Source organism: Poecilia latipinna, unplaced genomic scaffold, assembly GCF_001443285.1.
Source record: "Poecilia latipinna isolate Pla-1442-1.1 unplaced genomic scaffold, P_latipinna-1.0 Scaffold731, whole genome shotgun sequence".
In the NCBI taxonomy this organism is placed as follows: domain Eukaryota; kingdom Metazoa; phylum Chordata; class Actinopteri; order Cyprinodontiformes; family Poeciliidae; genus Poecilia; species Poecilia latipinna.
The window spans coordinates 52,759-65,670 of record NW_015113347.1 but is presented as its reverse complement, the minus strand read 5'-3'; the positions used below and the strand labels follow the sequence as shown (position 1 = coordinate 65,670).

Below are 12,912 nucleotides of genomic sequence, written 5' to 3'. Positions count from 1 at the left end.
GGGTTGTAAAAGTTTGTAGATCCCCAAGCCAGGGATCTAGGTTACATCCCCCATGAAACTGACAAATTTACTTGCACAGCTTTGTGTTTTTCATGACTTTTAGTCACTGTTTTTGACTGGTTGATGCTCTAATTGTTATATCTATTTTTCTATTTGTGATGCCATCACTCATTCCTCTGGGTGCCTATCCTAGATTTTCAAGCTTTTTGAAAGCTTTAAATGCTAGTTTATAGAATGCATGTCTAGTAAATTGCATGCCTCTACCTGGTTAAACATCCCCCTTGGTGCCTAATAGTTTTTAAGTTGTCAGTTTTTGCTTTTCTCAGTCTCTGCGTTGCATATTCTGCTACTCATCCATTGTCTTTGGCCAGTCCGAGATCCAGTTGTGGGTTCAGAGATCCAAGGGTTAAACTCTTGACATTCATCTTCCTAACTACGGCCACCATCTCACCCCAGTAAGGATTCAGACATTTGAAGGCTTTAAGAGGTATGTGGTCCATCTACCTTGAATTGAGAGTGAACCATGGGTCTGTCCATATTGGTAGGATTCACAAGTATCCATCTAAAATAATTTATGAAATGTTTTTTTGTTTTTTGCTGCTCATTTTAGAAAGTGAAAGTCTTCTTTTATATTAATTATACATATTGACATATACTACTTGTCATTTGGATAATTGAGGCTCAGGCTCCACGTCTTGAAGTCACCTCCAATATCGAAAACTGATTCAATGACTGTGGTGTTGCTATATTTGATTGGCCTGCAAACTGGCCTGAACTGCATCCTATAGAGAATCTACAGAGTACAAAAGGAAGAGGAGACGCCAGGGCCAATAATGTAGATGTCCTGAAGGCCACTAAAAGAGCAATCTTGGCTTACACTGCACCTCAGCAGAACCACAGTCCGATTTCCACCATGCCATGTGGCACTAATGTGATAATCACTGCAAACTGTGTTCCAATCAAGTGCATGAAACTTTCTGAAAATTTAACAAATATTTGGCTTTTCTCTACATTCTTTTTTTTCAGATGTAGCTATGTTTGTATCTAATGCTCTATCAAAACTATTGCAACTAAAAGGTAAGGAGTTTTTGTTTTAAATGTTACGAAATCTATAATCTAACATTTCTGCCTGAACTGCAGAATATGGTCACATTCATGACTGAGATCCATGTCTGTTTACTTAAAAATACATTGAAAACCTTCATCTTAAGAAATTATAGTATATTTTCTTTTCTCCACTCTCCAATAACTCAATTTGATCCATTTAGGTGAAGGAAACTCTTGTCTATGGAGACTCCAGTCCGTTTGATGGCGCCAATGCCCTCAGTGTTTTAAAGCGGCAGAAGAAGAAGACGTTGACCCGGAAAGTTTCTAGAAATCCGTCTGCGAAGAGGCCGAACGGTGCGTCTCAATGTCAACGTTTTAAATTCGTTTTTTTCTTAACTATGTTCTTTCCCTGTTAGGTTTTGAATGTGAGCGCTTTCATTTGACTAGGCCAATTTACTCTCCTATGATATGGCAGCTACATCCGCGTGAAGATTTCAAATCTTCTAAAGATGTTTATACGTTAGCGGTTGGTGCTAATTGTTGTCGCTAACATTTAACTTGATATTCGCATTATACTTATTAAATAAGTGTTTAAGGATATATGTTCGTCAAGAATATGTACCTATTAATGCTCTATTTATCACGTTTCAATAAGAAAATTGCTTTAGTTTGCCACATTACCACGTAGTTTTCATGACACTGACTTAGGTAATGGTCGGCCCCCTGTAAAGTTTATAATGAGGTGTTTTTTAACTGACTAACAGCGCTTTTTTGTTTTAAATCAGAATAGCAAAAGCTGTTAACGTCGCTGATGGCCAAGTAGCCAGTGCCTAAGTGAGGATGGGATGTGTGATATGTAATGAAATCTTAGTCTTTGTTTTTTTAGTTTACTTTCCTCTGTGGCCTAAACAAGCTTTGCTTTAAGCAACTTTTTTTTTCATGTTATTTACTGAAATTTAATGTAAACAGTCTTCTTCAAACCGCATATGTAACCCCCAAAAATTACAAGATTATAAACTAATACTCCACCAAGAAATTTTGGAGCCATAATTTTAATAACGGTTTGTTTTTTTGTTTTTTTTATAACTACAATCATGCATAAAAATGAAATTCTTTGCAGTAAAGTACAGTATTTCTCCTAAGCCTAGTTTTATTTGATTCAACTATTTACATTCTGGACACATTTTAGTTTGAGAGTCAATGGTTGTGTGTTCATAACTGTCATTTATCTGTGTTTTCAGATCAGCTCTCTGGTGAACATGGGCCGCCACTTTGGAGATTTAGCCAAGGTCAGACATGTGATCACGTACAGCCTGTCGCCCTTTGAGCAGAAGGCTTTCGCCAACTACTTCTCAAAGGGTATCCCCAACGTGTGGAGAAGATTCACAGCTTCTTTCTTTAAAGTTGCCCCCCGTGAGTTTACATGATTATGCCATATTTTGTTTTACTTTTTGCGACTGACTGCAGGTGAACGGTGTGTGTCGAATATGCCTTGTTGATATTTTACTTTTTTTTATTTATTTATTTTTTTTCATAGACTGATCAGTTTTATTGATCAGTCTTAAGTCTTTACAGGTCAGTGGTCATTGCTATTCTGTGACAAAACATGTCTTGTGTATATTTAGTAAATTCTGGTCAGGTGTGCTTTGCTGTCTCCATATATAGTTTTAGCAGAAATTAACTGCCTGTGTAAAATTCAGTAAATGGGCTTAACTTTTGCTAATTTTTGCTTTCTTTTGCAGCCATGATCCTCACGTATCTGATCTACAGCTGGGGCAACATGACCCATGAGCAAGGCAAGAAAAAGAATCCTGCTGACTACGCCAATGACGAATGAACGTTTTCCATCTTCTGAAAAGCTGCTTTGTTAACTTTAACTCTGTGTAACCAATAAAAATTGAAAATGTTTGTGTGAAATCAGTTCTGTTTGTTTGGATAGTCTCCTCACTGTTTCACATTAGTTATCTTTTTGTGTTATAACACAAAACTGAACTTATTAGAAATTAATTTGTAATTATTTGAAAAATATCTGATTTTGTTTGTACAGACAAAAGGCATAGGCTTAAATTTTGAAAATATGTAGAACCATTTTCAGAGTTGATTATTGAAGTAGTGGGACTTTCAGGTCTGGTGGTGTGTATAACATTTGATTTGTACTTTTGAGGGTTTTTTTTCTTTTTCTTATCTGTAGAGACCAGATTCCTTATGAATATAATACCACATACTATGACCTCCATTACTAAAAAAAACAAGACAATTCAAACAAACTAGTTTTTTTTATTATTGTACAATAAAAGCAATACTTGAATTTAAAATAACTCCAATTTTGAAATATTTATATTTTTCTTTAGAAACACATTTGGTAACTGTATTAATTGGTGGATGTTTTAAATAAATTGTAAGCATTCAGACCATGATGACTTAAGTATAAAAATCAACAGGAAATTCACATGAAAAATAATAAAAAGGCAGACAATTTTAATACTTTATTAAAGATACATTCAGATTAAAATAGACAAAAAGCCACAAACTGACACAAATCAAATAAGATATTAAGTTCATTTAAATAAAAACTAAATGTTGCAAGTTATTGAAAATAAAAACAGTAAGCACAAACTATGAATACAGTATACTAACTTACATTAAGTTGCAGAAGATAAAATTATCACTTTTTGGATTACTTAAAAATAAATCATTTGCCTCCCAAGTAGTAGTAACCTTTTTTAACTGTAGGTGGCGCACCCTTGCGGGCTCTAGTGCGTCTCTGCAGTGAAACGTCATTGGTCGACGAACTGTCAGAAAATTCCTGAACGCTCTCACGCAGATCCGCCGGGCGCACCGCATGCTGCTGCTGCTTAGTTTCATGGAACAAGAGCAAGGGTGGATCTACATCTGTTAACTGAAAGCCACCAGAGCTGCTACTTTTACTATTAGCACTTAACTTTATTTGTAATTCCTCCTTATCACTCTGAACTGGTTTAGCTAGTTAGCGAAAATATGTCCGTTGTGGGTTTTGACGTCGGGTTTATGAACTGCTATGTAGCAGTAGCCAGAGCCGGAGGGATTGAAACTGTCGCTAATGAATACAGCGACCGGTGTACACCGTAAGTACAAGTACTTGCAAATTTATTTCAGGGTTTTAGTCATGCTGCTTAAATGTGTGTAAGTGCTAAACATAAATGAATTGGATATTTTTTTTTAAGTTCATCATAACAATGTATGAAGCTAATGTTGCTACATGGCTAGTTAGCATGCTAACCGATTTCACAACAGGAAATGTTGAGGCATGTGAGTGCTAAAGCTAACGCCAGCTAATTCGAATGTATTGGCCTGTGAAGAAATGGTCTTCTTTTTTACGTTTATTAAAATATTATCTATGACTCTTAAAGTAATGCGTACGTTCTTGATAAAAGATTGGTATGTAATTGACAGGCCCAATCAGGTGATGCAGGCATAAATAGCACATGATGAGAGGAGGCCGGTTGCATCCCTCTGTTAAAACCCGCGATCAGTCCGTTGTGTTTTTTATTCAGACCCGTCCAGTTTGCACAGGGACAATTACGAGTGAACAATTTTTTTATAGGATTTGACTGCATATAATTAAATCATGAACATGAGTCGTTTTTAAAAAAAAAGAATACTGCATAATTACAAGATACAACACACAGAAGCCAATAAAGATCTTGAAGCCTGGGTTTTTTGCCCAAATTCTCTTGCCATCTTTAGTGGTAATTGTTTTGTTTGGGTTTTGCTACAGTCTGAATTGTTTCAGCAATTTATTTTTTGTTCCATTGTAGTATAACTGCCTAAGACTAGACTAAGAAAATTAATGTAATGAATGTTTTTTTTTAAATTATGAGAATATAGTCATTATATTATGAGAACAAAGAGACAATAAGAATATAGTCATAGTAGTAGATTAAAGACAATATTGCCATTAGAAAGTTGTAAAATTGGATGAAAAAACCATTTTAATGAGGAAAAACACTTTGGGGTTATCAAGATCTCGCTTGAGCAGCCTGGCAAGTCCATTTGATTCTTTCTTCAAATTGGATACAGTTATTTGCACAATGGTTTTAAAGTCCTGCTACTAATAGTAATTTGATTCTGATGTGTTAAAAGATTAAATATTTCCTTGTTTGTAAAATTAATGCCAAAGTGTCACTTCACAAGATGCTCAACATTTCTCATTTTCATGCCATGGTAAAACTGCTTTTTTATGTTTTATCTTCTCATAAAATCACTGCTTTATTCTCCTAATATAACTTTATTTTTAATTGTTTTGAGTAACAAAATATTCTTAGCCTGGCCCTACTAGCCCATCATATAAATCTGCTGCAATACATCATATTTTTATTTTTATGGTTGCCATTTAAATACTTGTTTGGTGAAACTGTTTGAAGGTGATCTTTCTTGACTGGGCACTGGCCGGTGTGTGGTTCTCACTATGAAAGCTTTTTGGGGGGTGGGGGGAAGCAATGGTGGTATTATTAATTGAAAAATATTGTTTTTATTTAAAACAAAGGCATTGCATTATTCCACTGCTGCTAAAATAAGGCATTAGGAACACTGTTTTTATTTAATGTTATTTTGTGTGTGTGTGTGTATATTTATTTATTTATTTATTTATTTATTTATTTTTACCAGTTATTTGATTCTGGTTCAAAGAGTTAAGCAAAAATACAGAATAAATATATGTCAAGTAAAATAGTTACTTTCAAGTATTTGATGCACATGTACTCTTTCCCCTGTTGCTCTTGGATCCAATGTTTTTGAAAAGAATAATTTACAAGTTGCTGAATTTGTAAAGCAACAACATGGAGGGGGGCAGTACTGTGTTACTCTTTACTCCGTAATTCCAGAAAAATAACTCGATGCACTCTGGCTCTCTCTTCTATCTCTTTACCAGGACTTTACATCATAGTAATGGCATCATAGAAGTTTTTTTTTGTAACAAGTTTACCCAGTACAACTTTCAAAATTTTGTAAATAACCAGCCGATGCCGAGTATTTTTAACATAAAAATAAAAGTTTTTAGGTGAAATTAAATGTCTTTTTTTTCCACTGTAGAGCATGTGTTTCATTTGGACCCCGGAATCGAGCTATTGGTGCAGCTGCGAAAAGTCAGGTATGTTTTACTAAACTCTGGAGCCGCTCGGCACATGATTGTCCAAGTGACAAAAAGGTTAGTTTTTCTATAGGGAACCGAGGACGATACTGGACATGGGTACAGTAGACACGCTATCCAGCACAGACAAAGGATAACCGTAAAGCTAAAAATGTCCCAGCTCGGTATTTTCTGAGGGCTAACGGCGGGTTATTGTTTCTGTGCTACAGGTCGTCACAAACTGCAAGAATACAGTCCAAGGATTCAAGAGGTTTCATGGCAGAGCCTTTTCAGACCCGTATGTGCAGTCCCTCAAAAATAGCTTGGTCTATGACATTGCACAAATGCCATCAGGAACAACAGGCATCAAGGTAAGAGAAAACCTAGAGGCAGCCACTTCTACTTTTATTTATATTTCTTTTTCAAATCCCACTTCGCAGTCTGAGTATTCTGTAGTGTCGGCACATTTTGTTTTCAAAGTAGTAAATCATAAATAGAGGGACAAATATTTCACTGAATGATTGTGAGACGTTCTGGTCTTTTCCAAATCTAGTTAACTTTCATGAAGTGAATAATTGTGAGCAGATGCCTATTTATTGAGCCTCAGCTGCAGTGGCAGTAGAAAGTATTTCTACTGCCACTGCAGTAGAAATACTGCAGTGGCAGTATTTCTATTTTTGACTAATAGGAATTAGTCAAAAATGAAACCGTAGTAAATAATTTCAAAGCTTTTCTGTCCTTTTCCTGTGACATTCTAGACGTTCTAAACTCTGACTATTCCATTTCACAAGTGTTTTCCTTCAGGTCAATTATTATATACATATAATTTTTTTTTTAGTGATGTGATTTTTTTTGTGTGTGCCAAGATTAGCACAGTTATGACAAAAAGTTCAAGTTTGTTTTTATTAGACACATTCTTCCACAGAATTTTGAGAAAATCTCGGCCCAGATGTTTTCTCTGGAAGAAAAGACTTCTCTTTTTGCTCTCTTTTTTAAAAAAAAGATTTTTACAGAATACAGGAGATTATTGTCACATGTAGAACAGGTTACACCATTAGAGGGAGAATAGTGATGAAAAGGTGATTTTTCTTCTGACCAATGCGTTTATACAATTGATTCATTTGGGTTTTGTTAGACTGCATGATATCTGGAAACTGGGATACTGATGCTGAAAACTGTGAACAACCCACAGTTTGCTGACTCATTTCTTTATCATTAAACCCTGTCCTGACCACTCTTTCACTCTCACCACTAAAAATATGCACAATGTGTGGACATTAAGGGCTGTTTGAAGCTTGACAGTTAAAATGTAGTGTCCCACCAGAGATCGGATGTAAGCATTTCTTTGTGACGTGGATATCGTAAACAGTAAATATTGCAATAATGCCTGACATGATGAGAGATGCTTTCAGCAGCTCTTGGACATGGAAATTATTTACTGCACCTGTACTGTGTGGAGTTGTTACACATTAGTGCCATAACAGGGTCACCTTTGCTCAGTTCACAGCGGTGCATTATATAGACATTATTGCTGTAAAAACCCAAAACTAAAGAGTGCATTTGGACAAATCGATTACCGTTTTAATTGATGTTTGTTTTTCCATCTTCAGCTGGAATCATTCACTCTTAACTTTAATCAGAGTTGCATGAAGAAATGTTATGCGGTTGTGCTTCTGGTACCACAGGTGATGTACATGGAGGAGGAGAAGGTGTTCAGCATTGAGCAGGTCACTGCCATGCTGCTGACCAAGCTGAAGGAGACAGCCGAGGGTGCGCTGAAGAAGCCCGTGGCAGACTGCGTTGTCTCTGTAAGTTTCCACTGACACCCATTACTCCACTTCAGCTCTTCCACTTGATTTGACTTGTCTGGAGGTTTTCTGGCCTGTTGTCCTGTGTTTTGTTTGGGTCTTAGCGGTAAGCTCTCATGAGAAGTTGTAGATTAGTTATGTCAACAGTAAATTATTTCTCAGTAGTATGAATGAATGAATAAATTGAAATACTTCATTAATCGCAAAGGGAAATAAAGTATCTCTATTATAATGTGTTCTTCATTGAATGCAGCATTACTATTTTCATTATGAAAATAACTTCACATTTAAAACTAATCCCAAAAAAACATAAAAACAGAGCAACAATAAAGTTCTTGGAGCTGATTTGTGATGAAGGAAATATGATTTTAGAGCAATCCGTTCCTCCAAAATTACCTCAAACAAACGCAACAAATAAATTAAGTCTAATTATAATCAGATGTTTCTTTGATGTTGAATTATAGTGATTCACACTTGACTGGTTGATACAAGCCAGTCTGTAGGCTGTTTTTAGTAAAAATGATGGTTAATTTACCAGCATTATGCAACTTTAAATGCTCTTCTGTTGTGTTTAGGTTCCCTGCTACTACACCGATGCTGAGAGGAGATCGGTGATGGATGCAGCTCAGATTGCTGGACTAAACTGCCTGAGGCTTATGAATGAAACCACTGCAGGTTTGTAATAAGACTTTAGGTCAGGTAGTTATCTCCTGCATCAGTAGAGTTGATCCGCTATTATAATTTCAGCCTTTATTCTCTGTAATTTACCTACCTCTTTTTTATTGTTATAATTATTCCTACAGTTGCATTGGCGTATGGGATTTATAAACAGGATCTCCCTGCTCCCGAGGAGAAAGCCAGGAATGTTGTGTTCGTGGACCTGGGCCACTCTGGATACCAGACATCAGTGTGCGCTTTTAACAAGGGCAAGCTCAAGGTACGACTTCTACAAAACACCCAAAGTGACTTCTTTATATTTAGCTGTCTTTTAGACATGCAATGTAAATTAGTTGACCATAATCAGATCAGCCGTCACTCTTAACTGGAAGATTGGCTTCCTAAAGAAATCTTTTCTTTTACCGGTCAGTGAATGTACCACACACTCCCAGGTCACACCGAGGATGCCACTCTTTAGTTTGGAAGCTGATGCTGAATAACAAAGTTTTTAATTTCTGTGAGGTGTTTCTTATGAATTTGCACCAAGATGCGTGACTCTTTAAAAAGAACCTGTATTGTTGTGACATATCAACTGGTCAGGCTGTGAGAGTGTGAGAGAGATCAAGACTTTCAGCACAATGGAGAGCAGTAGAGTTGCTCTATTTATTGTTTTGACCTTCCAACCCTTTTATATTATGGACCATGCTGGATCCATAATACACATCAATTACACAAAGACTGGTGCTCGGCAAAATGACTCCTAACGTTATATTTTAATGCCAAATCTGTAATAAATGTCTTTTTTTATACACTAATAAAAACATATTTTACATCAACTGCTTTCTCATACAGAGTGAGATGTTGCATCTCCTCCTAATATGAATAATTAATAGCCTCTAACCATTGGAAGGCTAGAAAGAACTCATTTCAACGCTGTTCCAATATCATCTTACATTACTATTTATATTGACGCGTTGCAAAACCCAAACCTGTGAAATTCTGATCGGTTCTTCGCTGCCTGCTTCATTTATTCTCACAAACATCTCACCGCCTCTCAGGTCCTCGCCACGGCCTGCGATCAGCTGCTGGGCGGAAAGGACTTCGACGAAGTCTTGGTGAAGCATTTCTGCGAAGAATTTGGGAAGAAGTACAAACTGGATGTGAAGACCAAGCCCAGGGCTCTGGTCCGGCTCTACCAGGAGTGTGAGAAGCTGAAGAAGCTGATGAGCGCCAACTCCTCTGACCTGCCCTTGAACATCGAGTGCTTCATGAACGACATCGACGTATCGGCACACATGAACAGGTAAAACCAACAACGGACGCGTCCTCCTGCTTGTGCTCGTTGTTCGTGTCTTCACCGCTTACGTAATGTTCCCGTTTTCTTGCCTAAGGGGTCAGTTCGAAGAGATGTGTGTTGATATTTTGGCCCGAGTCGAACCTCCTCTGCATAGCCTGTTGGAACAAGCCAGTGAGTGAAATTTCACCGACTTTTAACTCCCTCTCTGACCTGCCTGGCTGGCTTCAGTGAGTTTGAAACTGTTTCCTTCTTTTCTTTGATAAGAGCTGAAAAAGGAAGACATCTATGCAGTAGAGATAGTCGGAGGAGCGTCCAGAATTCCCTCCGTCAAAGAGAGGATCAGCAAATTCTTCGGGAAGGAGTTGAGCACCACCCTGAATGCTGATGAAGCAGTGGCCAGAGGATGCGCCCTGCAGGTACATTACGCCCAGCATTCACAGCTGGTCTCGACCTGTTTCTGCCTGAGAGCAGTGTGTCACCAGAGAAACTAATGAGGTAACCTATATTCCCCACAGTGTGCAATACTGTCTCCTGCCTTCAAAGTCAGGGAATTTTCCATCACAGACGTCGTCCCTTATCCGATCTCTCTGAAGTGGCATTCGGCTGCAGAGGAAGGTCTAAGGTGAGATAAAAACGACTAGTATCAGCCGGAGTTGATTTCTTCTGCTTGAGTTTTCTGTTTAACGTAGTTTTGATTTGTTATTGCAGTGATTGCGAGGTGTTTCCTAAGAACCACGCAGCACCGTTCTCCAAAGTACTCACCTTCTACCGGAAGGAGCCTTTCTCCTTGGAGGCCTATTACAGTAGTCCTAATGAGCTGCCATATCCTGATCCTACCATTGGTGAGAAACCCAGACATTTGAAAGACTCTGAGACCAAGTCCTACGTTCTGTCATGTAGACTGAAAGTTTTCCCAAACTCCCTATCGCATTGTCTAAAAGTTTTCTTTGTTCATTCCTTATTTCCTTGTTTAAGTTCTTCATTTAGTTCTTCTGTGTGTTGTTTTCTTCACTCATTTAATCAGTTCTTCTATTTTTTTTTATTCCAGTTTGGGATTTCTGAAAATTCCATATTTAAAACCTGATTGTTGTAGTAATATTTTCCATGGAAACATTAAAAATTGTAGGAACATTATATTTCCTATTTTTTACTCGCATTCTTTTAATCAAGTGTGAAAACTCTTGTCTTATTTTCTCTTCCAGGCCAGTTTGTGATCCAGAAGGTTGTCCCACAGGCTTCAGGTGAGAGCTCAAAGGTGAAGGTCAAGGTCCGGGTGAATATCCACGGCATCTTCAGCGTCTCCAGCGCCTCCCTGGTCGAAGTGCAGAAGTCTGATGAGACAGAGGAGCCCATGGAAACTGAGCAGGTGTCCGACAAAGATGGAGAGGTACTGCAGTCAAAGAACTGGTGTCGCTGAGAAGTAGTTGAAGTCTTCTTTAGATCTTAAAGCCACTCTTGTCACACTAAGTATCCAAAATAATTCACATCCTTGTCTGTATTCAATGGATAAATCTTAATTAGCTATAACAGCACCCAATGTTGCAACGGATGGCTTTCTAGGGAATTACTGCCTGTTTCGTCTAATTCTAGATTAAGGCTACATCATTGTGGCAAAAGCACAATGACTTCAAAACAGCGGCCCAAAAGTTGTCTTCTTTCCCCAGAAGGGATTTTTGGAAAGGCCAGGCAAGCTTGTGTGCCTCAAGGCTCTCCCATTCTTCAGCCAAAGTGTCGAAATTTACTCTTGATGTAGTCGCGTGACAAAAATTGCGCCATTGTTTCCGGAGGGTGGAATCTTCCTCTCCTTCTCTCAACATCGGGCCCGGGTCGAACTATTTCAACAGACCTCTGGGCGAAGTGTTGTGTTTTATGCACAAATGCATAAAACACCCTGGTGGGTAGGGGAATGATGTAGTCTAAAACAGGAGAGATGTGGCCCGGTGGTCTGCTCCATTGTATAAAAAGTGTGGGTGAATACCAACGTCCTGTGACCACGGTCAACTAGAACGACTGAAGAAAGGAAACTTGAATTTTCCCATAGACTCTTACAATTTGAACTGAATTAAAACAAAAAAGTTTCTCTTTTTGCATCATATTTGGATAAACAGCTATATCCTTTTCAGTGAGAAGAATAAATACTAATAGCAAGTTTAGTTGATTAATTAAGCCTAAATCTGCCAGATTTATAAACATTTGAGCATCATAAAATTAAACAGTTTATTGTCACTTGAAACTTTATAAATTGCTTTCAGCATGGGGGGGGACATTGAGCTTGCAAAATCCTCAACAAATGAACCGTTTTCCATGACTTGTTTTGAGCTTCAGAATGTTTGGGTAATATTGATGGGGAATTTGAAACGTTTAGCCATATTTTACATGACTAACTCTCAGACTGAGCAGCAGCTCTGTAAAAGGGAGGACAAATTAAAAACATGCTTTTTAAAAAGTGGCTTTTTGGTGCCCTGAATTAACGAGGTGCTGACTGGACGAAGGGCCCAACATTAAGCTTAATATGAAAACTTTCATCTCGTTTCATGTTTGCCGTGCCGCCTTCTTTTGAGACGTAATGTTGCATGTTTGTGTCTTCAGACTAAGATGCAGACTGATCAGGAAACGCAGTCGGCCCAGGGCGATGCTCAGAAACAGACAGACGACAAGACGCCAAATGAGAGCGAAGAAATGGAGGTAAGATGCTCTTTTTCCATGCAATGCAAATTTATTAAAACATGTGACTTTTGCATCCACCACTTTGTTTGTATTTTAGAAGATGAAATGATGCATAAGAGCCTCATATTTAAAGATCTATCAGTTTGTTTCATCATGTTTCTGGTTTTTCTATATTAATTTTTACAAACACCTAATTAGCCTGTAAATATCTGCGGGAATATGTGATGTTTTAAATCTACTTTCTTCTTCTTTCTCTCCATTTTTTTTTTTTTTTTTTTTTTTTAAGAACACCAAGGCAGAAAAAAAGGGGAAAAAGATAAACCCCGCCC

General features: G+C 37.7%; 2 protein-coding genes across 3 annotated transcripts in view; both read left to right on the top strand.

Annotated features, from left to right (window-relative positions):
• Positions 1–1,296: 1,296 nt before the first annotated feature.
• uqcrq (ubiquinol-cytochrome c reductase, complex III subunit VII) lies at positions 1,297–2,967 on the top strand. Of its 2 annotated transcripts, none has more exons than XM_015045537.1 (3): positions 1,297–1,401; positions 2,289–2,460; positions 2,790–2,967. In XM_015045537.1, exons 2-3 carry the CDS (start codon positions 2,307–2,309, stop codon positions 2,882–2,884), a joined length of 249 nt encoding a protein of 82 aa, XP_014901023.1. In that variant the 5' UTR covers positions 1,297–1,401; positions 2,289–2,306; the 3' UTR covers positions 2,885–2,967. The 2 variants fall into 2 exon arrangements, with proteins under 2 accessions (XP_014901023.1, XP_014901022.1); XM_015045536.1 differs by lacking the exon at positions 1,297–1,401 and adding an exon at positions 1,479–1,573.
• An 871-nt stretch (positions 2,968–3,838) lies between these two features.
• The window catches only part of hspa4b (heat shock protein 4b), a 14,789-nt gene continuing 5,715 nt past the window's right edge, over positions 3,839–12,912 (top strand). Inside the window, exons 1-13 of the mRNA XM_015045534.1 lie at positions 3,839–4,151; positions 6,118–6,175; positions 6,385–6,525; positions 7,840–7,962; positions 8,538–8,637; positions 8,766–8,899; positions 9,678–9,922; positions 10,011–10,087; positions 10,181–10,332; positions 10,432–10,538; positions 10,625–10,758; positions 11,119–11,303; positions 12,506–12,601. Of these exons, the coding sequence (XP_014901020.1) occupies positions 4,045–4,151; positions 6,118–6,175; positions 6,385–6,525; positions 7,840–7,962; positions 8,538–8,637; positions 8,766–8,899; positions 9,678–9,922; positions 10,011–10,087; positions 10,181–10,332; positions 10,432–10,538; positions 10,625–10,758; positions 11,119–11,303; positions 12,506–12,601 (1,659 nt within the window). The 5' untranslated portion in view covers positions 3,839–4,044. The remainder of the gene's footprint in view (positions 4,152–6,117; positions 6,176–6,384; positions 6,526–7,839; positions 7,963–8,537; positions 8,638–8,765; positions 8,900–9,677; positions 9,923–10,010; positions 10,088–10,180; positions 10,333–10,431; positions 10,539–10,624; positions 10,759–11,118; positions 11,304–12,505; positions 12,602–12,912) is intronic.